Source organism: Primulina eburnea, chromosome 15, assembly GCF_022965805.1.
Source record: "Primulina eburnea isolate SZY01 chromosome 15, ASM2296580v1, whole genome shotgun sequence".
Taxonomy (NCBI): domain Eukaryota; kingdom Viridiplantae; phylum Streptophyta; class Magnoliopsida; order Lamiales; family Gesneriaceae; genus Primulina; species Primulina eburnea.
In genome coordinates this window covers 4,300,626-4,326,770 of record NC_133115.1, presented here as the reverse complement: position 1 = coordinate 4,326,770, position 26,145 = coordinate 4,300,626, and the positions used below count along the sequence as shown (strand labels likewise).

At 44.0% G+C, this 26,145-nt stretch overlaps 1 protein-coding gene across 1 annotated transcript; it reads right to left on the bottom strand.

Annotated features, from left to right (window-relative positions):
* Positions 1–1,423: 1,423 nt before the first annotated feature.
* Positions 1,424–2,206, bottom strand: LOC140814578 (peptidyl-prolyl cis-trans isomerase 1-like). The gene has a single exon (XM_073173598.1). The coding sequence runs from the start codon at positions 2,141–2,143 to the stop codon at positions 1,625–1,627; it is 519 nt and encodes a 172-aa protein (XP_073029699.1). The 5' UTR covers positions 2,144–2,206; the 3' UTR covers positions 1,424–1,624.
* Positions 2,207–26,145: the final 23,939 nt, after the last annotated feature.

Below are 26,145 nucleotides of genomic sequence, written 5' to 3'. Positions count from 1 at the left end.
CTTCTGCCATAACTTTTACCATATAGGGTAAGTGCCGTGGTCCAAGAGCGCGATTTATGTGCACAAAGTTGAGTGTCGCCTCCTAATACCAAGTTGCATGCGTGCGGCACAAAGAATAATTACTAGTTACTCGACCCAAAGAATTGTCTATTGAGAAATCCACTTCAAATAAGATAGGCAAAAATTTGTGTAAGACGATCTCACGGATCATATTTTGTAAGACTGATATCTTATTTGGGTCATCCATAAAAAAATATTATTTTTATGCTAAGAGCATTACTTTTTAGAGTGAGTCTTATGTGCAACCGTCTCACGGATCTTAATTTGTGAGACGTGTTAATCCTACCCATATTCACAATAAAAAGTAATACTCTTAGCTTAAAAAATAATACTTTTTCATGGATGACCCAAATAAGAGATCCGTCTCACGAATACGACCCGTGAGACCGTCTCACACAAGTTTTTGCCTACTTTTTATTGAGATTTGTGAATATTGGTAAGATTGACACATTTCAAGATAAAAATTTGTGAGATCGTCTCACAAGAAACCAACTCAAAAGATATCAGTTGATTGATATCTTTGATTTTAGTTAACTTCGAATAAATAGGTAATTCTCATATTTAATTGTAAGTTAGGACATGGTGATCTTTTAGTTTTGGTTAGGATATGGTAATTTTTATTTTGATTAGGATAAAGTCACATTTTATTTGGTCAGAACATGTTAGACTGCAATATAAAAAGATTTGGGTCAGAATCATCATAGACAAAAACTGGTGTGAGACTATATCACTAATCGTATTTTATGAAACGGATATCTTAATTAGATCATTCATTAAAAAATATTATTTTTTATGTTAAGAGTATTATTTTTTTATTGTGAATATCGGTAGAATTAACTCATGTCAATAAAGAGACCGCCTCACAAAAGACCACATACTCATATTCAGATTGTAGGGGTATTGGTTACCCTTTAAAATGTTAAGTTCGGGTTTGTACTGGATGTTTATACTAATATTTGTTCGGGTTGGTGTCGGATAATAAAATTAGTATGGGTCGTCAATTCTATGAGACAGAAGTGTTCTACTAGACTCGAACTAACTAGTTTAAATTTCCATGGAATCTATTTGGATTTCAAACTAAAAATTAAAATCCTTACGACTTGTCGTCTGTGCATTCTTGAAAGAGTAAGTCTCATATGAGACCGTCTCACGGATCATAATCTGTGAGACGGGTCAACCCTACCCATATTCACAATAAAAGTAATACTCTTAGCATAAAAAGTAATACTTTTTCATGGGTGACCCAAATAAAAGATCCGTCTCACAAATACGACCCGTGAGACCGTCTCGCATAAGTTTTTGCCTTCTTGAAATCTGTAGAGTTTGAAATCTAAGTTCTAACATTAGTTGAGTTGACTCGGTATAATATAATATTAATTAGTTATGGAGACAGAGATTCCACCAATAATTTAACAAAACATGAAAGCAGTTTAATTGTACAGTAGAGTACAATCCTCAAGAACAAACACAGTTCCAATCAACGGCAGAAATCATTATTTCAGAATATTCAGGGCAAAAGATCATCATCAAATCTTACAGATAAACAAGGCATCCCGGTATAGATCTAACAGAGTTGACCGCAGTCAGCGATCACCACAGGCTTCGAGGTCCTGCCCCCACCAGATCCAACCTTCTCGATCGCCTTGACGACGTCGTATCCCTCCACAACCTGCCCGAACACCACGTGCTTACCGTCCAGCCACGAGGTCTTCTCGGTGCAGATGAAGAACTGGGAACCATTAGTCCCCGGTCCGGCATTCGCCATGGACAGAATCCCAGGTCCGGTGTGTTTCTTCACGAAATTCTCGTCAGCGAACTTCGATCCGTATATAGACTCCCCTCCGGTGCCGTTTCCGGCGGTGAAATCGCCTCCTTGACACATGAAGTTGGGGATCACGCGGTGGAATGGCGAGCCTTTGTAGTGGAGTGGCTTTCCGGATCTTCCCTTGCCCTTTTCTCCGGTACAAAGCGCACGGAAATTCTCGGCGGTCTTGGGGACGACGTCTGCATAGAGTTCCATGACGATCCTCCCGGCAGGCTGGCCGCCGACGGTCATGTCGAAGAAAACTTTAGGGTTCGACATTTGCTCTCACCACACAAAACACAAAAAATCTTCAATGCTGGTGGGCTAATCATTAGGGATTGGAAGTATATATCTAGTGGAGTTATCCATGGGATAGCTCATATTGGCCGTTGATATTGGACGCGTGTCCACATCTTGATAGGGGCACTTTTGGAAAGTTCGAGAGCGGAAAGTAACCGTGGTTGGGTTTAGCTGTGGTCAAGTTTTGGATTTTTCTTTTTCTTTTTTTTTTTAAACGAAAATTTTGGAATTGGGATCGTATTCTTTTTGCTTTTATATTTTTTTAATGATGGGATCGGATTCATGTGGGATATGCTCTCTTTTTTTCCCACTTTGGTAAAAATTAAATTTGTTCTATCCAAAAATAAATGTGAGACGGTCTCACGAATCTTTATTTATGAGATGGGTCAACCATATCGATATACACAATAAAAAATAATACTTTTAGCATAAAAAGTGATATTTTTCATATATGACCCAAATAAGATATCTGTCTCACAAAATAAGACTCATGAAACCGTCTCACTTGCCAAATAAATTATTTAAATTTGTTAATCAATAATTGAGGTATACTTCATTTGGTGTCGTACAAAATGTAAAAATTGCTCGCTTAGGAAATACGAGAACAGCTTTTTCGATATGGGAATAAGCCCTTTGTATAAAACTCATTTCACACTGTCTCATAGATCAATTTTGTGAGACGAATTTTCGATACGACACAACTAAAGAAACAATTTTTATTTTTCATAGTAGGTCTAAATCAAATCGACGCGTTTCACAGATATAGACTTGTAAGACCGTCTAACAAAAGACACGCTTTAATATTTGTGAGTGATAACGAAACATCTATATGAAAATATATTTTATATTATTATATTTGAGAAAATATCAAATTAATAATATAAATTGATGTGAATTTGATTTTGATTTTCCAATTAATCAAAATTAGCATTGATGCAATAATTTGTTTTATTGACTTTAAACTTTATTCTTTTGGAGTGCCGACATAGAGTTGGATGTCATGAACTAAAACTTATCATTATTGATATAGTTACGGACGGAGCCAGAAAATTATATTTGCATTAGGGAGAAAATAATCTTCCATGTTTTTTTTTTCTTTGCAACTTCAAATTTATCAATAGTTAAAAAGATTAAGCACTCATTTTTCAATATACATTAATTAAATATTCTTAAAAGATTAATCTCAATAATGGCTGAAATAAGTAGTAGTGAGTCTCATGTGAGACCGTCTCACGGATCATAATCCGTGAGACGGGACAACCCTATCCATATTCACAATAAAAAATAATCCCTTTTCACGGGTGACCCAAATAAGAAATCTGTCTCACAAATACGACCCGTGAAATCGTCTCACACAAGTTTTTGCCAATAAGTTGAAACAATAAAATATAATTATCTTAAAAGCTGGAAAATAGTGATTCAAAAATGACCAAATATAGTAGTACTTGAGGTAAATTGATCAAAATCTATATTTTATTTTGATTATTTTACTTTCGATTAGTAATCTTCTTATTTTCCATCATAAATTTACGAACATTGTTAACATTTGATGACAATTTTCCGAAAAATTTCAATTTTAGTTTGAGATGTAATTCTTGAAACGAAGTTCTGCGAATTCTTCCCAAAACTGAAGATCACTCGTTGAAGGCATTAACGAGCCCACATAGGGGAATGAAAAAATACACTGAATATTGCAAAATAATAAGTCTTTTTATCATATTGAGATTTATTTTTAACTAATTAGATTATCAAAGTTGAATTTAAGCCCATTTATGGTACGAGAATTGTTTTTTCCTTACCTATTCCATTGTAATTGATACCCCCGGTGGGAGGATGGGCTCGGCCCGCTCTCGATAGCCCATCTCAAGCAAAGCCCAGCATGCATTCAGAAGAAAGCTTGAGGCTGTCCGGGAGGTCATCTCTGGCCGACCTCCCATATCAGAAGTTCCAGCGATTGGAGAGGTCAGCCGACCTCCCTGGCCGACCTCCCGAGCTGACCTCCAAGAAGATATTATCGGGACGATCGAAAACCCTCGGCCGAGCTCCCGAGCCGAGGTCCTAGGAGGTCCTAGCGTCTCGTGGGCCCATACCTACGAGAACTCTTACTCAAATATTAAGCGCGTAGCCCACAGAGATCAAGGCCCAGAAAGATAAAGCCCATTAAAGATCTAATCTAATCTGTCACCATATCTTATCAAATCTTCCGAAGATTCTGAAGATCTAAACCTACCAAAACTAGGACTCTATGCATCACCTATAAATACCAGGTTCCGTCCATTATTTTATAAATTCATACTTTTTCACATTCTCTTTGCACACATAGTTTTCTCTCTCAGTTTTCTGACTTGAGCGTCGGAGGGGCTACGCCGGAACAACCTTCCGGCCCCCTTCTAACACTCTTGTTTGTGTTTCTGGATTTCGAGGTGTCTGATCCGAGCTCCCAAGGTGAAGATCCGACCTCCCAGACAGCGTTCAAACGTTTGGTCCGAGCTCTCCAAGCAGGGATCTGACCTCCCAGCTAGCATGTAGTGACCCGTTCCAGAATCACCTACTAATCAGAACTCAAGCATGCAAAATTAACATTTAAAACTGAATCAGGTAAACAGCGGAAAAACAGTAATACAACCCAATCGAATCTGTAAGTACAAAATACTTAAACAACCAAATCGAACTAAATATCAAGAACAAATACCAACAACTATAGGTCAACCTCTGCCAGCTCCCTGTCCACTCCCTCCTGGACCGCCCAACCTGAGACCTGCCCCATCGAATAGGGTGTCCAAAACAGAGATAAACCGAGGACGTGAGCATAAAACGCTCAGCACCGAAAGCATGAGTATACAAGACTATGACATGCATGTATGCAAAATGTACTGGATACCAGGATCTGGGTATAACGAAATACTGCTCAGGTAAATGACGTCAAGGTATGTAGCACTCTGCGCCGTCGCACCAGGAGGTGGCTCCCATACCAAAATAAACCTGTGGATATACCGGTGACCTGACCACCGTTGGCCAACGGGGTCCAACCATCCACAACAAACGAGGGCTGAGCACCCTCTCAACAGGCTATCTCAAAAATAGTCAGGCTCAACATGATTATGCAAATGCCGCATAATAAACCATGCATCATATGACAGATAATAATGCAACATATAAACATGCAACACATAGTAAAGCATACTCAATCCTGCTATCTCGGATAGTACTTTCGTACCTCAAATCAGTAGATCCTAGCAATCAGCCCTAGAATCAAGCCTGCGTCCGTAGTCAGCCCACTGATGCCGCTAGCTCCCAACTAGAGCACAGCTCCGCTACAAAACCAGTAGCTCCCCGCTAGTGCCTAAACCTCGGGAAAAGACTAGAAACCCATCAGAAACGACTAAAACGCTCTGGAACACTCGGAATTGGCGAGTAAAAAGTGAAGCCTCGCGTCTCTATTTATAGACAACGATCGGTAGATCCGATCCACTTCGGACGATCCGATCCGGCACACTTCGGACGATCCGAACCCTGATCGGACGCTCCGAATCCTGCATGTCTTCCACGTGTCCAGACACCTGTCTTCGGACGATCCGAACCCTGATCGGACGATCCGAACCTTGCATGTCTTCCACGTGTCCAGCCACATGTCTTCGGACGATCCGAACCCTCTTCAGACGATCCGAACCCGGTTCGGTCCTTCCGATCCCAACGAAATATAATTAATCCAATAATTAACTCAAATTAGGCATCGGGATACTACATTCTCCCCCCCTAAAAAGGATTTCGTCCGCGAAATCGAGTCTGAAGAATGACAATTCTGAACAACAATACATTCAACTTAAGAATGAATTACAACTGAAAGCACAACTGAAATTACAATCATAACTGAAAATACTACAACTAGAACAACTCTGGATGCTCTGACCGCATGCGACTCTCTAGTTCCCAAGTAGCTTCTTCAGTACCTCGGCGCTGCCACTGCACTAAGACAAGAGGAATAGTCTTATTCCGCAGTACCTTATCCTTCCGGTCTAAGATCGAAACCGGTCTTTCCACAAAAGACAAATCCGGATTCAGCTGAACTTCTGTCGGATGCAAAACATGAGACTCATCCGCTACGTATCGTCTCAACAAGGACACATGAAACACATTGTGAACACTAGACAGATACGGTGGCAAAGCTAATCTGTAGGCCAAATCTCCCACACATTCTAATATCTCAAAAGGACCAATGAATCTCGGAGATAGCTTACCCTTGAGTCCAAATCTCAGAATCCTCCGAAAAGGGGATACTTTGAGAAACACTTTCTCGCCTGCATCAAAATAAAGAGGTCTGCGCTTAGTGTTCGCATAACTCGCTTGTCGATCCTGAGCAGTCTTAATCCGCTGTTTGATCACAAGAATTTTGTCCATGGCCTGCTGAATCAATTCTGGACCCTCGACCTGTCGTTCTCCGACTTCCTCCCAGAACAGAGGAGTACGACAACGTCGACCATACAATGCTTCAAACGGAGACATACCAATACTCCTATGAAAACTGTTGTTGTATGCAAACTCTATCAGTGGCAAATGATCCTGCCAAGCTGGCCCGAAATCCATCACACAAGATCTCAACATATCCTCAAGAGTACGAATAGTCCTCTCTGACTGACCGTCAGTCTCTGGGTGATATGCAGTACTCAAACTCAAGGTAGTGCCCAAAGCTTGCTGAAAGCTGCCCCAAAATCTAGATGTAAATCGAGGATCTCTGTCACTAACGATACTCACGGGCACACCATGAAATCGTACAATCTCCTGAATGTACAACCGTGCCATCCGATCGAAAGTGAAATCTCTGTTATACGGAAGAAAATGGGCAGACTTAGTAAGTCGATCCACTACCACCCAGATAGCATCTCTATTCCCCACAGACATAGGCAAGTGAGTCACGAAGTCCATCGTGATATGCTCCCACTTCCACTCCGGAATAGGAAGATTCTGCAACAAACCTCCAGGTCGTCGATACTCAGCCTTCACCTGCTGACAGACAAGGCACTTGGAGACATACTGATAAACATTACGTTTCATACCTTTCCACCAAAATCGAGTCCTCAAATCCTTATACATCTTGTTGCTCCCCGGATGAACACTCAACTTGCTACGATGAGCCTGGGACAAAATCTCCTCCCTCAAAGTGTCATCTTCTGGTACAACAACACGACCAGATAAGCACAAAAGACCCTCGGACTGATAGTGGAATCCAGAAGTATTATCTCCATCAGCCAGCCGAGCTAATTTCTGAATCTTAGAATCAGACATCTGAGCATCTCTAATCCGAGAATACAAAACTGGCTCAGACAAAATAGTAGCTATACGGATACTCTCCGTTCCCTTCCGATGCTTACAATTGAATCCCATCGAACAGAAATCTTGAATAATCCCAGATACAGCACAAGTCTGAAGAGCAGATAATCTCACCTTGCGACTAAGAGCATCGGCCGTGAGATTCGCAGATCCTGGATGATACTTGATCTCACAATCGTAATCCTTGAGTAGATCCATCCAACGACGCTGACGCATGTTCAACTCAGCCTGAGTGAACAGATACTTCAAACTCTTATGATCGGTAAAAATCTCAAATCGCTCACCATACAGATAATGGCGCCAGATTTTCAAAGCAAAAACGATCGCTGCTAATTCCAGATCATGAACAGGATAGTTTTCCTCATGAGGTTTCAACTGTCTCGACGCATAAGCAATCACATGCTCATTCTGCATCAGAACACACCCTAGTCCCTGTAAAGAGGCATCGGTGTAAACACTGAAACCACCAGATCCAGACGGTAGAGCCAAAACAGGCGCAGATGTCAAACGTCTGCGAAGTTCCAAGAAACTCTCTTCGCACTCTGATGTCCACTCAAATGAAACATCTTTCCGAGTGAGCTGAGTGAGTGGCTTAGCAATCTGAGAGAAGTTGACAATGAAACGGCGATAATACCCAGCCAATCCCAGAAAACTGCGGATCTCGGCTACTGTCGTCGGACGCGACCAGTTCAATACCGCTTCCACCTTGCTCGGGTCAACTGAAACTCCCTTGCTAGAAATGATATGCCCAAGGAATACAACCCTGTCAATCCAAAACTCACATTTACTCAACTTCGCATAAAGCTGGTTCTCGCGAAGTGTCTGTAAAATAATCCTTAAGTGTTGTGCGTGTTCTTGCTGATCATGCGAATAGATTAAGATATCATCTATAAACACCACAACAAACTTATCCAAGAATTCCCGAAAAACCCGATTCATCAGATCCATAAAAACTGCTGGTGCATTCGTCACCCCAAAAGGCATAACCAGAAACTCATAATGCCCATACCGGGTCCTGAATGCAGTCTTCGATATATCTCCCTGATGAACTCGAAGCTGATGATAACCAGACCTTAAATCAATCTTGGAATACACAGAGGTACCCTGCAGTTGATCAAATAAATCATCAATCCGTGGCAAAGGATACTTATTCTTTATCGTAGCACGATTCAACTGCCGATAATCTATGCAGAGCCGCATAGAACCATCCTTCTTTTTGACAAAAAGAACTGGTGCTCCCCACGGGGACACACTGGGTCGAATATACCCCTTGTCAAGAAGATCCTGCAACTGCTGTTTCAATTCTTGCATCTCCGATGGAGCTAAACGATAAGGAGCTCTAGAGATTGGTGCCGTGCCTGGCACTAAATCAATGCCGAAATCCACTTCCCGAACGGGAGGAAAACCAGGAATCTCCTTGGGAAAAACATCCGGAAAATCGCAAACTACTGGAATGTCACTGATACCGACACTATCTGCGGATGAATCAATAGCATAGATAAGGTAGCCTTCCCCGCCCGACTCTAAAGCACGACAGGCTTTCAGAGCAGAAACCACGGGCATCGGGGGTCGCGCTCCCTCTCCATAGAAAAACCAACTGTCGCCCTCAACTGGACGAAACTGCACAAACTTCTGATAACAGTCCACAGTAGCTCTAAACATAGTCAGCACATCTATTCCCAGAATGCAATCAAAATCCTCCATCGCAAGAATCATCAAATTAGCAGTTAAAACATTACCCTCAAACTCTAGAGGACAACCCAAAACTAGACGTTTAGCTAGCACCGAATGACCCATCGGTGTGGAAACAGATACTACAACGTCCAAAGAAGTGAAAGGTAATGCATGACGCTTAGCAAATCTCGCAGATATGAATGAATGTGATGAACCAGTATCAATGAGAACGTAAGCAGGTAATCCACATAATATAAAAACACCTGCGATAACTCTCTCGTTCTCCTCAGCAGCCTGATCCTGGTTAAGAGCAAAGACCTGCCCTTGAGTACGCGGTCGGAGGTTAGAACCCTGAGTAGACTGTCCTTGCTGTGGCCTCTGATGAACTGAAGCCTGAGAACCAGATCCTGATCCTCCGCCCGTCTGTGGACAATCTCTCTTCTTGTGGCCCATCTCACCGCACTTGTAACAAGCACCCGCAACCTTGCGACAACGCTCCGTCGGATGATCCTTCCCGCAATGCTGACACGGGCCCTGCTTCAGATTGATCAACTCAATCACCTTGGTCTGCAGAAGAGCTGGCGGGCATGGAGCAATTTCTTTTTGAGCCAGCCAGATGGAGAAGCTTTCCTCGCATGATTTCATGCATGCAGGCGAGGAGTTTGATCTCCAAGGGATGCCAGGCCTTTTTGGCTAGTATTATTTCAGCGCCTGACGTGTCCACTCCATCCTTATCAGAGGTGCCAGTAGTCAAAGAATTTCCAGACGTCTTTCCTGATGACGTCACCGGTCTTCCACCAGAGAGATAGGTGGAGTTTGCAATCGATCTCGTGCCAGGCACAGCGCCAATCTCCAAGGCGCCATACAGATTAGCTCCAGCTGAGATGTTAGAGCTCAAACAGCAGATTCAGGAGCTCCTCGACAAAGGGTTTATCCGCCCTAGTTTCTCACCGTGGGGCGCACCAGTGCTTTTTGTGAAGAAGAAGGATGGGAGCATGAGACTGTGCATCGATTACCGTGAGCTGAACAAGGTAACGATCAAGAACAAATACCCTTTGCCTAGAATCGAAGACTTGTTCGATCAATTGCAGGGAGCCACCGTGTTCTCTAAGATAGATCTTCGATCAGGGTACCATCAGCTGAAAGTGAAGGATGCAGATGTCCACAAGACAGCTTTCAGGACCAGATATGGGCATTACGAGTTCTTGGTGATGCCATTTGGATTGACAAATGCTCCAGCGATTTTCATGGACCTCATGAACCGAGTATTTCAGCCGTTCCTCGATCAATTCGTCATAGTATTCATTGACGACATTCTTATTTACTCGAAGAGCCATGAGGAGCACAACCAGCATTTGAGGACAGTTTTGCAGACCTTGCAGAGTCGCAAGTTATTTGCGAAATTCAGTAAGTGTGAATTTTGGCTGCAGAAAGTTGCATTTTTGGGGCATATAGTATCCAGCAGTGGTATTGAGGTGGACCCATCGAAAGTAGCAGCCGTTAAGGAATGGGTTGAGCCAAAGAACGCATCAGAAATCCGCAGCTTTTTGGGTTTAGCAGGCTACTACCGTAAGTTTATCAAGGGATTTTCGTCCATAGCAGTGCCGCTCACCTCACTAACCAAGAAAAATGCAAAGTTTGTGTGGAGCGAGGAATGCCAGAAGAGCTTCGACACCTTGAAGCAAGCTCTTATTTCAGCGCCAGTGCTAGCCATGCCGACAGGGCAAGGCGAGTTTGTGCTTTATACCGATGCATCTAAGCTCGGATTAGGCGCAGTGTTGATGCAGCAAGGTCGGGTCATAGCTTATGCTTCCAGACAGTTAAAGGTTCACGAGAAGAACTACCCGACGCACGACCTTGAATTAGCCGCCGTTGTCTTTGCATTGAAGATTTGGAGACATTACTTATACAGCGAGAAATGTCAGATCTTCACCGACCACAAGAGTCTCAAATACTTCTTCACGCAGAAAGAGCTGAATATGAGACAAAGACGGTGGTTAGAACTTGTGAAAGACTATGATTGCGAGATTAGCTACCATCCGGGAAAAGCTAACGTCGTGGCAGACGCTTTGAGCAGAAAAGTGGCAGTGGTAGCTCAGTTGACAGCTCAGAGACCACTACAGTCGGAGATTCAGAAGTTTGGTCTAGAGATTTATCGTGATGGCAAGGCTCCTAGGCTGTCTAATCTGACAGTCAAATCTGATTTTCTAGACCGAATCCGAGCAGGTCAGTCTTCAGATGAGCAGTTACAGAAATGGAGACTGAAAGACGAAGCCAAGGGCAGTGTGCTGTACACAGTTTCAGACGGCATTGTGAGATACAGAGGTAGAATGTGGGTGCCTAGCGTTGGTTCGATCAGACAGGATATTTTGACAGAGGCACACGCATCTCCGTATTCCATTCACCCAGGAGGCACCAAGATGTACAAAGACCTTCAGTTATTGTATTGGTGGCCAGGGATGAAGCGAGACATCCGTAGGTTCGTATCAGAATGTCTCACTTGTCAGCAAGTAAAAGCTGAACATCAGAGACCAGCAGGGTTGGTAAGGTCACTCCCCATCCCCGAGTGGAAGTGGGAGAACATTACTATGGATTTTGTTGTTGGGTTGCCGAGATCAGTCAGAGGATCAAATTCTATTTGGGTTATAGTGGACCGACTCACTAAATCAGCGCATTTCCTGCCAGTGAAGACGACTTTCTCCATGACCCAGTATGCGGATCTTTATATCCAGGAGATCGTCCGGTTGCATGGTTTCCCAGTCTCTATTGTGTCCGACAGGGACCCGAGGTTTACATCGTCCTTCTGGAAGAGCTTACATGCAGCCATGGGGACGAAGTTGCTTTTCAGTACAGCGTTTCACCCGCAGACAGATGGCCAGTCTGAGCGAGTGATTCAAGTTTTAGAGGACTTGCTAAGGGCGTGCATGATTGATTTTCAAGGAACTTGGGAGTCTAGACTACCTCTAGTGGAGTTCACATACAACAACAGCTTCCAAGCATCTATTGGTATGGCCCCCTATGAGGCGTTGTACGGGAGGAAGTGCAGATCACCAGTTCATTGGGATGAAGTTGGTGAGAGGACAGAACTTGGTCCAGAAATAGTTCAGCAGACTGCAGACGTGGTGGTCAAGATTCGTGACAGAATGAAGACCGCCCAGAGCCGTCAGAAGAGCTATGCAGATAAAAGGAGGAGAGATCTCGAGTTTGCCGTAGGAGATCACGTTTTTATCAAGATAGCACCTATGAAGGGTGTTATGAGATTTGGAAAGAGAGGCAAGTTGAGTCCGAGGTTTATTGGACCGTTCGAGATCTTGGACAGAGTTGGGACGCTAGCGTATCGTGTAGCCCTTCCGCCGAATCTGGCCGGGGTGCACAATGTGTTCCACGTCTCGATGCTGAGAAAATATTTGGCTAATCCTTCTCATGTTCTGAGTTATGAGCCACTGCAGTTGACTCCAGACCTGTCTTACGAGGAGAAACCAGTCCAAATCCTAGACAGACAGGAGCGCAGACTTCGGAACAAGACGACCAAGTTGGTCAAAGTTCAATGGCTGAATCAATCGGTGGAAGAAGCCACTTGGGAGTCAGAGGCCGACATGAGACTTCGCTATCCGGAGTTGTTTGGTAAGACTTAATTTCGAGGACGAAATTTTTATAAGTGGGGGAGGAACTGTAGTGCCCAAATTTAGTACACGTATAACCCATGCATTCATTTAAGTATTAAATCATTTAAATTAATTTTAAATGGGTTTTGGCGATGCATGATTTATTTAAATGCATTATTTTAAATTATTTATGTTTATGTGATGCACGTTAAAATGTCTTTCGAGTTTCATGTTTCAGGCGATCATTCGAGGCGGGATTGAGGAAAAGACCCGGTGACGATTTTTGGCAATTTTAGATATGGTATTTTATTTTAAGTTAAGTTTGGGGGCATTTTAATTAATTTAATGAGTTTTAGCATTTTTGTGCCTAAATATTTAATTAGTAATTTTAAGACTTGTAAACTTTCAAAATCTAATTTGGTGTGTTATATTTTAGTTAAAGAGTTTTATTTAAAAGATTAAGTGTGAGTTAATGTTTTGATTAGTAGACTATTATTTTTTTTATTAAGCAAAAGTTAGTCTTTTAATTAATTGAAACACACGCCTCACACACACACACACACTTTTACACACACCTAAAAATCGTGTATTACACACACAACACAAACACATTTGTATTTTCAGATTTTTTTTAAGAAAGAACTAGGGTTCTTAGTCCTTAGAGCAGCCGCCCCTCTCCCCTCATAATTTCCAGCAAGATTTTCGTGTGTTTCCTCAAGAATTTTAGCGCCACAATCGCCCCGGATCAACCTCGCTCTTATCTCCGCTTCGGTGACGTCGTTTCGGTAAATTTTGATATCAAAAAGGCACGTATATTCTGTTCTTGCTGTGTCGATCAAGTCATATTATGCGTTGCGTTGATTTTTATGCGTAAAAGTTATGTATCATGATAGTAGTTTGAGCGGATCATGAATCGGATCAATTGCGAAGGAAAATTTTTAGATCTAAAACTCGTTTTTACTGTTCATGTCAAAACTGCGATTTTTCCGTTCATATTTTGGGAAAACTTTCAACGGCAAAAACGTAGAACTCTTCGATACCTTCGATTTGATATATGATTCGAAATTTTTGGACGAAAAATGAGTGAGTTATGATATTTTCCGTGCGACTGCGCAAACTGAAATTTTCAGAAAGTTTTGTTATTGATACGTTTCTTGAAGTTTTAAGTTGCAGGCTTCGTTGGAAATCGACGGGCGATTGTTGCTGCGTACGGGTATGTTAGTAATGATGTTAAGAGTGTTTTGAGGTTACGTTTCATGTCGATAGGTACTCGAACTAATGAGAAGTCGTAGGAAACAGTTTGATGTCAATTGCCGTATTTTGGGTCGTGGGTGTCGTAGAGCGAACATTGTTGTGTCGAAACGTTTGTACAGTTTGGATTTATGTTATTGTATGCTAGGATGAGTCTCGAGGGGTCGGTGCTTGGCCCGTATAATCGAGTCTAGAAGAATAAGCATTGGGTGTTCAGAATTTTCGTAAGTTCGCGATCACAGTGGGTACACGGACCCGTACACGGACCCTGACACGGGGTCCGTGCCTTTGTTATTCCTTCAGTGTCAATTTTGCGAGACAGCACGGACCCATACACGGATGAGGGCACGGGGTCCGTGCCTTTGGGTTTCACTTAGTGTCTTTTTCCAGTATCTACACGGACCCTTACCCGGACCCTGACACGGGGTCCGTGCCTTTGCTTTCCTTTCAATGTCTTCTTCCAGAGCCTACACGGACCCCCATCCGGACCCAAGCACGGGGTCCGTGCCCCTTCCGTTTCCCGACACACTCTAGGCAGTATGTACACGGACCCTCTCCCGGACCCAAGCACGGGGTCCGTGTACCCTTGTTTTTGGGAAATATTTGTAAGTTCATTTTAAGTTCGATGTTATGGGTTAGTGCAAGGATTATTAAGGGCGTGTCGTGGCAAATCGTAGAAGGTCCTAAGGTATGATTGAGCTTGAGAGTAAGCATGTGTTTTCTATGTCTAAGCAATGCAAGTTAAGTATGAAATTCACGTTAGTAAGTTGCAGCAACGGCCCCAGTCGAAGTCCAACGAATCCCTCAACGCCAAGTAAGTATGTATGACGTGCAGAGAAAATATGTTTAAGTTTTTGAGGTATGCTAATTGACTTGTGACCAAATTATGAATGGGTTTGGAAGTCGGTGAACGTGGCCGAGGACCTCTCCGCCCCGTTAAATTATGAACGGGTTAGATCGTGGTTGGAAAGCGTTAAATTATGAACGGGGACCAACCAGCCCGTTAAATTATGAACGGGGATCTCATGTATGCGACAGTGGATACGTCCCTGTCAGCCCAGTACTGTGGTATGTCTGATCAGGCGTTTATTATGTATGGGTCACTTGCTTTGAAACATCCTCTACGCAAAATGATGAAGTTATGTATGTTTACGTATGCAGTATGTTTATGAAAGTTTAAGTTATGCCACGTCGAAGTATGTATGTACGTATGTTCAAGTTTTAATGCGCAAGTTCAAGTTTCAAATTATGTATGTCCTATTTTAAAGTTGCATGCGACCTTATTATTGTAGTACTCGTTATTCCAGTTTATACGTGTTGAGTCTTTAGACTCACTAGACTTGATCGATGCAGGTGACTTTGTGGAGGAGACAGGAGGTGTTGACCAAGGGGCAGGCTTGGGCTGAGTGGCAGGCTAAACCCGAGGACCGCAAGTTTATGTTTATACAAATTTTTAAAATACTCTGATGTTTTGATTTGAACGTGAGGCGTTTTGAGACAGTTTATTTTAGCAAAATTTTATTGGTGACGGATGATTGTGAGATTTATTTTTATGAATGTTGAGTGACGACCGTATGAATGTTTTCATTTAAGAAAATTTTAAATTTTTCCGCAAATTTTAAGTAGTGTAGAATACGGTTCGTTACAGTTGGTATCAGAGCCAGGTTCTTGTAAAGGGTTATGCCTACTGCCAGTCGCAAGAAGCTCACGAAGTCACACCTCAAGTCTGTAAGTTTTAAAGTTTTGAGCTATGCTATGTATTACGCATTAAGTCATGATTTCAGCATGTCTATGTTTTAAGTTCAATTTACGTGCATCATAAAATATTGATATATGTTCATGCATGTTGGGTTTACGTGTTGGGTAATTTGTTGGAACAGTATGCCTCCTAGACGTGTGATCGACCGTGAAACAAGGGAGGAGAACAGAGAGCACCGAGTAGAGGACAGGGAACATCGAGATGAGGAGAGGGCCAATCCTCCTCCACCTCCACCACCAGATATGCAGGCTCAGATGCTTGCTGGCATGACGCAATTCTTCGCACAATTTGCTAGGAACCAGACTGTTGCAGGCCGCGAGGAGAGGCCTAGACCGGAGGCAGTATATGAGAGGTTCCGGAGGATGAGCCCGAAGGAGTTCTCGGGTACTACTGACCCGATGGTGGCGGAGGGATGGATCAAGTCCATCGAGGTGATATTTGACTTCATGGAGCTGCCGGACGCTGACAGGGTCAGATGTGCTATATTCTTATTAACTGGAGACGCTAGGTTGTGGTGGGAAAGTGCATCTGTGGCAGTCAACTTGCAAGTGCTGCCTTGGAATGGTTTTAAAGAGGTTTTCTACTCCAAGTACTTCACTGAGGAAGTACGAACCCGACTCACCAACGAGTTCATGACGCTGCGGCAAGGAGACAGTAGCGTGGCAGATTTTGTTAGGAAGTTTGAGAGGGGATGTCACTTCGTGCCCCTCATTGCAAATGATGCCCAGGCAAAGTTGAGGCACTTCTTAAATGGTTTGCGGCCGATCTTGCGCCGTGACGTGAGGGTAGCTGGCCCTACTTCTTATGCAGTTGCAGTCTCTAGAGCTCTGGCTGCAGAACAAGACCAGCGGGATATTGAGGCGGACAGGCAGGGCAAGAGGCCCTATCAGGCTCCACCGCAGCCACACCATCAGCAGCAGAATCAGCGACCCCACTTTAAGAAACCGTATCAGGGGCCGCCAGGAAAGAAACTTTTTCAGGGACCGCCGAAGGGCAAGGGTCCCGTTCAGCAGCAAGGGGCGCCGCAGAGGCCCGTTGTTTACCCAGTGTGCCAGAAGTGCAACCGTCAGCATCCCGGACAGTGCCTATGGGGATCCGGGAAATGTTTTAAATGTGGGGCTACAGATCACGTGCTGAAAGAGTGCCCACAGTGGAAGCAACCAACCCAGGGCAGAGTATTTGCCATGCATGCACAGGAGGCGGACCCAGACACCACCCTACTGACTGGTAAACTTTTCTACCTAAGCTCAGTATTATATTGTCTTGCATGTGGAATTTTTCTTCTTGGGATTATTAGCGTGCTATTAATACTTTGGGTACCTAAGGTTATTGAGTTCTATTGTGCTTAAGGTTTATGGTATAAATTTTGAGATATAAGTTAGTTTGTGTTGTGCTAACGCGTCTCAGGAAACATTTTCATTAAGAGACTATCCACAACCGCGTTGATAGATTCAGGAGCCACACACTCCTTCATATCAGAGACGTTTGCCAATCATTTAGACCTCAAGTCCATTGGCCTAGACGTGAATTTTTCGGTAGTGGTCCCATCAGGGGAAGAGCTGTTAGCTACCAGTGTGGTCAGAGATATCGACCTAGAACTGCATGGCCACCTAGTGTATGCAGATTTAATCATATTGCCGATGCCAGAATTCGACATTATCTTGGGCATGGACTGGCTGACTAAGAATAGAGTTCTGATAGATTTTCAGAAGAGGTCAGTTTTAGTTAGACCGCCGGGCATGGAGCAATTTCTTTTTGAGCCAGCCAGATGGAGAAGCTTTCCTCGCATGATTTCATGCATGCAGGCGAGGAGTTTGATCTCCAAGGGATGCCAGGCCTTTTTGGCTAGTATTATTTCAGCGCCTGACGTGTCCACTCCATCCTTATCAGAGGTGCCAGTAGTCAAAGAATTTCCAGACGTCTTTCCTGATGACGTCACCGGTCTTCCACCAGAGAGAGAGGTGGAGTTTGCAATCGATCTCGTGCCAGGCACAGCGCCAATCTCCAAGGCGCCATACAGATTAGCTCCAGCTGAGATGTTAGAGCTCAAACAGCAGATTCAGGAGCTCCTCGACAAAGGGTTTATCCGCCCTAGTTTCTCACCGTGGGGCGCACCAGTGCTTTTTGTGAAGAAGAAGGATGGGAGCATGAGACTGTGCATCGATTACCGTGAGCTGAACAAGGTAACGATCAAGAACAAATACCCTTTGCCTAGAATCGAAGACTTGTTCGATCAATTGCAGGGAGCCACCGTGTTCTCTAAGATAGATCTTCGATCAGGGTACCATCAGCTGAAAGTGAAGGATGCAGATGTCCACAAGACAGCTTTCAGGACCAGATATGGGCATTACGAGTTCTTGGTGATGCCATTTGGATTGACAAATGCTCCAGCGATTTTCATGGACCTCATGAACCGAGTATTTCAGCCGTTCCTCGATCAATTCGTCATAGTATTCATTGACGACATTCTTATTTACTCGAAGAGCCATGAGGAGCACAACCAGCATTTGAGGACAGTTTTGCAGACCTTGCAGAGTCGCAAGTTATTTGCGAAATTCAGTAAGTGTGAATTTTGGCTGCAGAAAGTTGCATTTTTGGGGCATATAGTATCCAGCAGTGGTATTGAGGTGGACCCATCGAAAGTAGCAGCCGTTAAGGAATGGGTTGAGCCAAAGAACGCATCAGAAATCCGCAGCTTTTTGGGTTTAGCAGGCTACTACCGTAAGTTTATCAAGGGATTTTCGTCCATAGCAGTGCCGCTCACCTCACTAACCAAGAAAAATGCAAAGTTTGTGTGGAGCGAGGAATGCCAGAAGAGCTTCGACACCTTGAAGCAAGCTCTTATTTCAGCGCCAGTGCTAGCCATGCCGACAGGGCAAGGCGAGTTTGTGCTTTATACCGATGCATCTAAGCTCGGATTAGGCGCAGTGTTGATGCAGCAAGGTCGGGTCATAGCTTATGCTTCCAGACAGTTAAAGGTGCACGAGAAGAACTACCCGACGCACGACCTTGAATTAGCCGCCGTTGTCTTTGCATTGAAGATTTGGAGACATTACTTATACAGCGAGAAATGTCAGATCTTCACCGACCACAAGAGTCTCAAATACTTCTTCACGCAGAAAGAGCTGAATATGAGACAAAGACGGTGGTTAGAACTTGTGAAAGACTATGATTGCGAGATTAGCTACCATCCGGGAAAAGCTAACGTCGTGGCAGACGCTTTGAGCAGAAAAGTGGCAGTGGTAGCTTAGTTGACAGCTCAGAGACCACTACAGTCGGAGATTCAGAAGTTTGGTCTAGAGATTTATCGTGATGGCAAGGCTCCTAGGCTGTCTAATCTGACAGTCAAATCTGATTTGCTAGACCGAATCCGAGCAGGTCAGTCTTCAGATGAGCAGTTACAGAAATGGAGACTGAAAGACGAAGCCAAGGGCAGTGTGCTGTACACAGTTTCAGACGGCATTGTGAGATACAGAGGTAGAATGTGGGTGCCTAGCGTTGGTTCGATCAGACAGGATATTTTGACAGAGGCACACGCATCTCCGTATTCCATTCACCCAGGAGGCACCAAGATGTACAAAGACCTTCAGTTATTGTATTGGTGGCCAGGGATGAAGCGAGACATCCGTAGGTTCGTATCAGAATGTCTCACTTGTCAGCAAGTAAAAGCTGAACATCAGAGACCAGCAGGGTTGGTAAGGTCACTCCCCATCCCCGAGTGGAAGTGGGAGAACATTACTATGGATTTTGTTGTTGGGTTGCCGAGATCAGTCAGAGGATCAAATTCTATTTGGGTTATAGTGGACCGACTCACTAAATCAGCGCATTTCCTGCCAGTGAAGACGACTTTCTCCATGACCCAGTATGCGGATCTTTATATCCAGGAGATCGTCCGGTTGCATGGTTTCCCAGTCTCTATTGTGTCCGACAGGGACCCGAGGTTTACATCGTCCTTCTGGAAGAGCTTACATGCAGCCATGGGGACGAAGTTGCTTTTCAGTACAGCGTTTCACCCGCAGACAGATGGCCAGTCTGAGCGAGTGATTCAAGTTTTAGAGGACTTGCTAAGGGCGTGCATGATTGATTTTCAAGGAACTTGGGAGTCTAGACTACCTCTAGTGGAGTTCACATACAACAACAGCTTCCAAGCATCTATTGGTATGGCCCCCTATGAGGCGTTGTACGGGAGGAAGTGCAGATCACCAGTTCATTGGGATGAAGTTGGTGAGAGGACAGAACTTGGTCCAGAAATAGTTCAGCAGACTGCAGACGTGGTGGTCAAGATTCGTGACAGAATGAAGACCGCCCAGAGCCGTCAGAAGAGCTATGCAGATAAAAGGAGGAGAGATCTCGAGTTTGCCGTAGGAGATCACGTTTTTATCAAGATAGCACCTATGAAGGGTGTTATGAGATTTGGAAAGAGAGGCAAGTTGAGTCCGAGGTTTATTGGACCGTTCGAGATCTTGGACAGAGTTGGGACGCTAGCGTATCGTGTAGCCCTTCCGCCGAATCTGGCCGGGGTGCACAATGTGTTCCACGTCTCGATGCTGAGAAAATATTTGGCTAATCCTTCTCATGTTCTGAGTTATGAGCCACTGCAGTTGACTCCAGACCTGTCTTACGAGGAGAAACCAGTCCAAATCCTAGACAGACAGGAGCGCAGACTTCGGAACAAGACGACCAAGTTGGTCAAAGTTCAATGGCTGAATCAATCGGTGGAAGAAGCCACTTGGGAGTCAGAGGCCGACATGAGACTTCGCTACCCGGAGTTGTTTGGTAAGACTTAATTTCGAGGACGAAATTTTTATAAGTGGGGGAGGAACTGTAGTGCCCAAATTTAGTACACGTATAACCCATGCATTCATTTAAGTATTAAATCATTTAAATTAATTTTAAATGGGTTTTGGCGATGCATGATTTATTTAAATGCATTATTTTAAATTATTTATGTTTATGTGATGCACGTTAAAATGTCTTTCGAGTTTCATGTTTCAGGCGATCATTCGAGGCGGGATTGAGGAAAAGACCCGGTGACGATTTTTGGCAATTTTAGATATGGTATTTTATTTTAAGTTAAGTTTGGGGGCATTTTAATTAATTTAATGAGTTTTAGCATTTTTGTGCCTAAATATTTAATTAGTAATTTTAAGACTTGTAAACTTTCAAAATCTAATTTGGTGTGTTATATTTTAGTTAAAGAGTTTTATTTAAAAGATTAAGTGTGAGTTAATGTTTTGATTAGTAGACTATTATTTTTTTTATTAAGCAAAAGTTAGTCTTTTAATTAATTGAAACACACGCCTCACACACACACACACACTTTTACACACACCTAAAAATCGTGTATTACACACACAACACAAACACATTTGTATTTTCAGATTTTTTTTAAGAAAGAACTAGGGTTCTTAGTCCTTAGAGCAGCCGCCCCTCTCCCCTCATAATTTCCAGCAAGATTTTCGTGTGTTTCCTCAAGAATTTTAGCGCCACAATCGCCTCGGATCAACCTCGCTCTTATCTCCGCTTCGGTGACGTCGTTTCGGTAAATTTTGATATCAAAAAGGCACGTATATTCTGTTCTTGCTGTGTCGATCAAGTCATATTATGCGTTGCGTTGATTTTTATGCGTAAAAGTTATGTATCATGATAGTAGTTTGAGCGGATCATGAATCGGATCAATTGCGAAGGAAAATTTTTAGATCTAAAACTCGTTTTTACTGTTCATGTCAAAACTGCGATTTTTCCGTTCATATTTTGGGAAAACTTTCAACGGCAAAAACGTAGAACTCTTCGATACCTTCGATTTGATATATGATTCGAAATTTTTGGACGAAAAATGAGTGAGTTATGATATTTTCCGTGCGACTGCGCAAACTGAAATTTTCAGAAAGTTTTGTTATTGATACGTTTCTTGAAGTTTTAAGTTGCAGGCTTCGTTGGAAATCGACGGGCGATTGTTGCTGCGTACGGGTATGTTAGTAATGATGTTAAGAGTGTTTTGAGGTTACGTTTCATGTCGATAGGTACTCGAACTAATGAGAAGTCGTAGGAAACAGTTTGATGTCAATTGCCGTATTTTGGGTCGTGGGTGTCGTAGAGCGAACATTGTTGTGTCGAAACGTTTGTACAATTTGGATTTATGTTATTGTATGCTAGGATGAGTCTCGAGGGGTCGGTGCTTGGCCCGTATAATCGAGTCTAGAAGAATAAGCATTGGGTGTTCAGAATTTTCGTAAGTTCGCGATCACAGTGGGTACACGGACCCGTACACGGACCCTGACACGGGGTCCTTTGCCTTTGTTATTCCTTCAGTGTCAATTTTGCGAGACAGCACGGACCCATACACGGATGAGGGCACGGGGTCCGTGCCTTTGGGTTTCACTTAGTGTCTTTTCCAGTATCTACACGGACCCTTACCCGGACCCTGACACGGGGTCCGTGCCTTTGCTTTCCTTTCAATGTCTTCTTCCAGAGCCTACACGGACCCCCATCCGGACCCAAGCACGGGGTCCGTGCCCCTTCCGTTTCCCGACACACTCTAGGCAGTATGTACACGGACCCTCTCCCGGACCCAAGCACGGGTCCGTGTACCCTTGTTTTTGGGAAATATTTGTAAGTTCATTTTAAGTTCGATGTTATGGGTTAGTGCAAGGATTATTAAGGGCGTGTCGTGGCAAATCGTAGAAGGTCCTAAGGTATGATTGAGCTTGAGAGTAAGCATGTGTTTTCTATGTCTAAGCAATGCAAGTTAAGTATGAAATTCACGTTAGTAAGTTGCAGCAACGGCCCCAGTCGAAGTCCAACGAATCCCTCAACGCCAAGTAAGTATGTATGACGTGCAGAGAAAATATGTTTAAGTTTTTGAGGTATGCTAATTGACTTGTGACCAAATTATGAATGGGTTTGGAAGTCGGTGAACGTGGCCGAGGACCTCTCCGCTCCGTTAAATTATGAACGGGTTAGATCGTGGTTGGAAAGCGTTAAATTATGAACGGGGACCAACCAGCCCGTTAAATTATGAACGGGGATCTCATGTATGCGACAGTGGATACGTCCCTGTCAGCCCAGTACTGTGGTATGTCTGATCAGGCGTTTATTATGTATGGGTCACTTGCTTTGAAACATCCTCTACGCAAAATGATGAAGTTATGTATGTTTACGTATGCAGTATGTTTATGAAAGTTTAAGTTATGCCACGTCGAAGTATGTATGTACGTATGTTCAAGTTTTAATGCGCAAGTTCAAGTTTCAAATTATGTATGTCCTATTTTAAAGTTGCATGCGACCTTATTATTGTAGTACTCGTTATTCCAGTTTATACGTGTTGAGTCTTTAGACTCACTAGACTTGATCGATGCAGGTGACTTTGTGGAGGAGACAGGAGGTGTTGACCAAGGGGCAGGCTTGGGCTGAGTGGCAGGCTAAACCCGAGGACTGCAAGTTTATGTTTATACAAATTTTTAAAATACTCTGATGTTTTGATTTGAACGTGAGGCGTTTTGAGACAGTTTATTTTAGCAAAATTTTATTGGTGACGGATGATTGTGAGATTTATTTTTATGAATGTTGAGTGACGACCGTATGAATGTTTTCATTTAAGAAAATTTTAAATTTTTCCGCAAATTTTAAGTAGTGTAGAATACGGTTCGTTACAGTTGGTATCAGAGCGGTGTTCTTGTAAAGGGTTATGCCTACTGCCAGTCGCAAGAAGCTCACGAAGTCACACCTCAAGTCTGTAAGTTTTAAAGTTTTGAGCTATGCTATGTATTACGCATTAAGTCATGATTTCAGCATGTCTATGTTTTAAGTTCAATTTACGTGCATCATAAAATATTGATATATGTTCATGCATGTTGGGTTTACGTGTTGGGTAATTTGTTGGAACAGTATGCCTCCTAGACGTGTGATCGACCGTGAAACAAGGGAGGAGAACAGAGAGCACCGAGTAGAGGACAGGGAACATCGAGATGAGGAGAGGGCCAATCCTCCTCCACCTCCACCACCAGATATGCAGGCTCAGATGCTTGCTGGCATGACGCAATTCTTCGCACAATTTGCTAGGAACCAGACTGTTGCAGGCCGCGAGGAGAGGCCTAGACCGGAGGCAGTATATGAGAGGTTCCGGAGGATGAGCCCGAAGGAGTTCTCGGGTACTACTGACCCGATGGTGGCGGAGGGATGGATCAAGTCCATCGAGGTGATATTTGACTTCATGGAGCTGCCGGACGCTGACAGGGTCAGATGTGCTATATTCTTATTAACTGGAGACGCTAGGTTGTGGTGGGAAAGTGCATCTGTGGCAGTCAACTTGCAAGTGCTGCCTTGGAATGGTTTTAAAGAGGTTTTCTACTCCAAGTACTTCACTGAGGAAGTACGAACCCGACTCACCAACGAGTTCATGACGCTGCGGCAAGGAGACAGTAGCGTGGCAGATTTTGTTAGGAAGTTTGAGAGGGGATGTCACTTCGTGCCCCTCATTGCAAATGATGCCCAAGAAAAGTTGAGGCACTTCTTAAATGGTTTGCGGCCGATCTTGCGCCGTGACGTGAGGGTAGCTGGCCCTACTTCTTATGCAGTTGCAGTCTCTAGAGCTCTGGCTGCAGAACAAGACCAGCGGGATATTGAGGCGGACAGGCAGGGCAAGAGGCCCTATCAGGCTCCACCGCAGCCACACCATCAGCAGCAGAATCAGCGACCCCACTTTAAGAAACCGTATCAGGGGCCGCCAGGAAAGAAACTTTTTCAGGGACCGCCGAAGGGCAAGGGTCCCGTTCAGCAGCAAAGGGGCGCCGCAGAGGCCCGTTGTTTACCCAGTGTGCCAGAAGTGCAACCGTCAGCATCCCGGACAGTGCCTATGGGGATCCGGGAAATGTTTTAAATGTGGGGCTACAGATCACGTGCTGAAAGAGTGCCCACAGTGGAAGCAACCAACCCAGGGCAGAGTATTTGCCATGCATGCACAGGAGGCGGACCCAGACACCACCCTACTGACTGGTAAACTTTTCTACCTAAGCTCAGTATTATATTGTCTTGCATGTGGAATTTTTCTTCTTGGGATTATTAGCGTGCTATTAATACTTTGGGTACCTAAGGTTATTGAGTTCTATTGTGCTTAAGGTTTATGGTATAAATTTTGAGATATAAGTTAGTTTGTGTTGTGCTAACGCGTCTCAGGAAACATTTTCATTAAGAGACTATCCACAACCGCGTTGATAGATTCAGGAGCCACACACTCCTTCATATCAGAGACGTTTGCCAATCATTTAGACCTCAAGTCCATTGGCCTAGACGTGGATTTTTCGGTAGTGGTCCCATCAGGGGAAGAGCTGTTAGCTACCAGTGTGGTCAGAGATATCGACCTAGAACTGCATGGCCACCTAGTGTATGCAGATTTAATCATATTGCCGATGCCAGAATTCGACATTATCTTGGGCATGGACTGGCTGACTAAGAATAGAGTTCTGATAGATTTTCAGAAGAGGTCAGTTTTAGTTAGACCGCCGGGCATGGAGCAATTTCTTTTTGAGCCAGCCAGATGGAGAAGCTTTCCTCGCATGATTTCATGCATGCAGGAGAGGAGTTTGATCTCCAAGGGATGCCAGGCCTTTTTGGCTAGTATTATTTCAGCGCCTGACGTGTCCACTCCATCCTTATCAGAGGTGCCAGTAGTCAAAGAATTTCCAGACGTCTTTCCTGATGACGTCACCGGTCTTCCACCAGAGAGAGAGGTGGAGTTTGCAATCGATCTCGTGCCAGGCACAGCGCCAATCTCCAAGGCGCCATACAGATTAGCTCCAGCTGAGATGTTAGAGCTCAAACAGCAGATTCAGGAGCTCCTCGACAAAGGGTTTATCCGCCCTAGTTTCTCACCGTGGGGCGCACCAGTGCTTTTTGTGAAGAAGAAGGATGGGAGCATGAGACTGTGCATCGATTACCGTGAGCTGAACAAGGTAACGATCAAGAACAAATACCCTTTGCCAAGAATCGAAGACTTGTTCGATCAATTGCAGGGAGCCACCGTGTTCTCTAAGATAGATCTTCGATCAGGGTACCATCAGCTGAAAGTGAAGGATGCAGATGTCCACAAGACAGCTTTCAGGACCAGATATAGGCATCGGGATACTACATAGCATCACCGATTTCAGCGATATCAATTGGCGCCGTCTGTGGGAATATACTGAGAAGACGTAGACATGTGGGGACGAACAGGTATAAGAACAGGCCCTGCGCGTGGTAACCGAGGTCCCGGAGGTGGCAACCAGGGCCATGCAGATGGCAACCGAGGTCCCGGAGGTGGCAACCGAGGTCCCGGAGGTGGCAACCAGGGCCATGTAGATGGCAACCGAGGTCCCGGAGGTGGCAAC

What these genes read in the sequence shown, in the direction of transcription:
- LOC140814578 (XM_073173598.1), bottom strand. Translation starts at nt 2,143, where the DNA reads ATGTCGAACCCTAAAGTTTTCTTCGACATGACCGTCGGCGGCCAGCCT.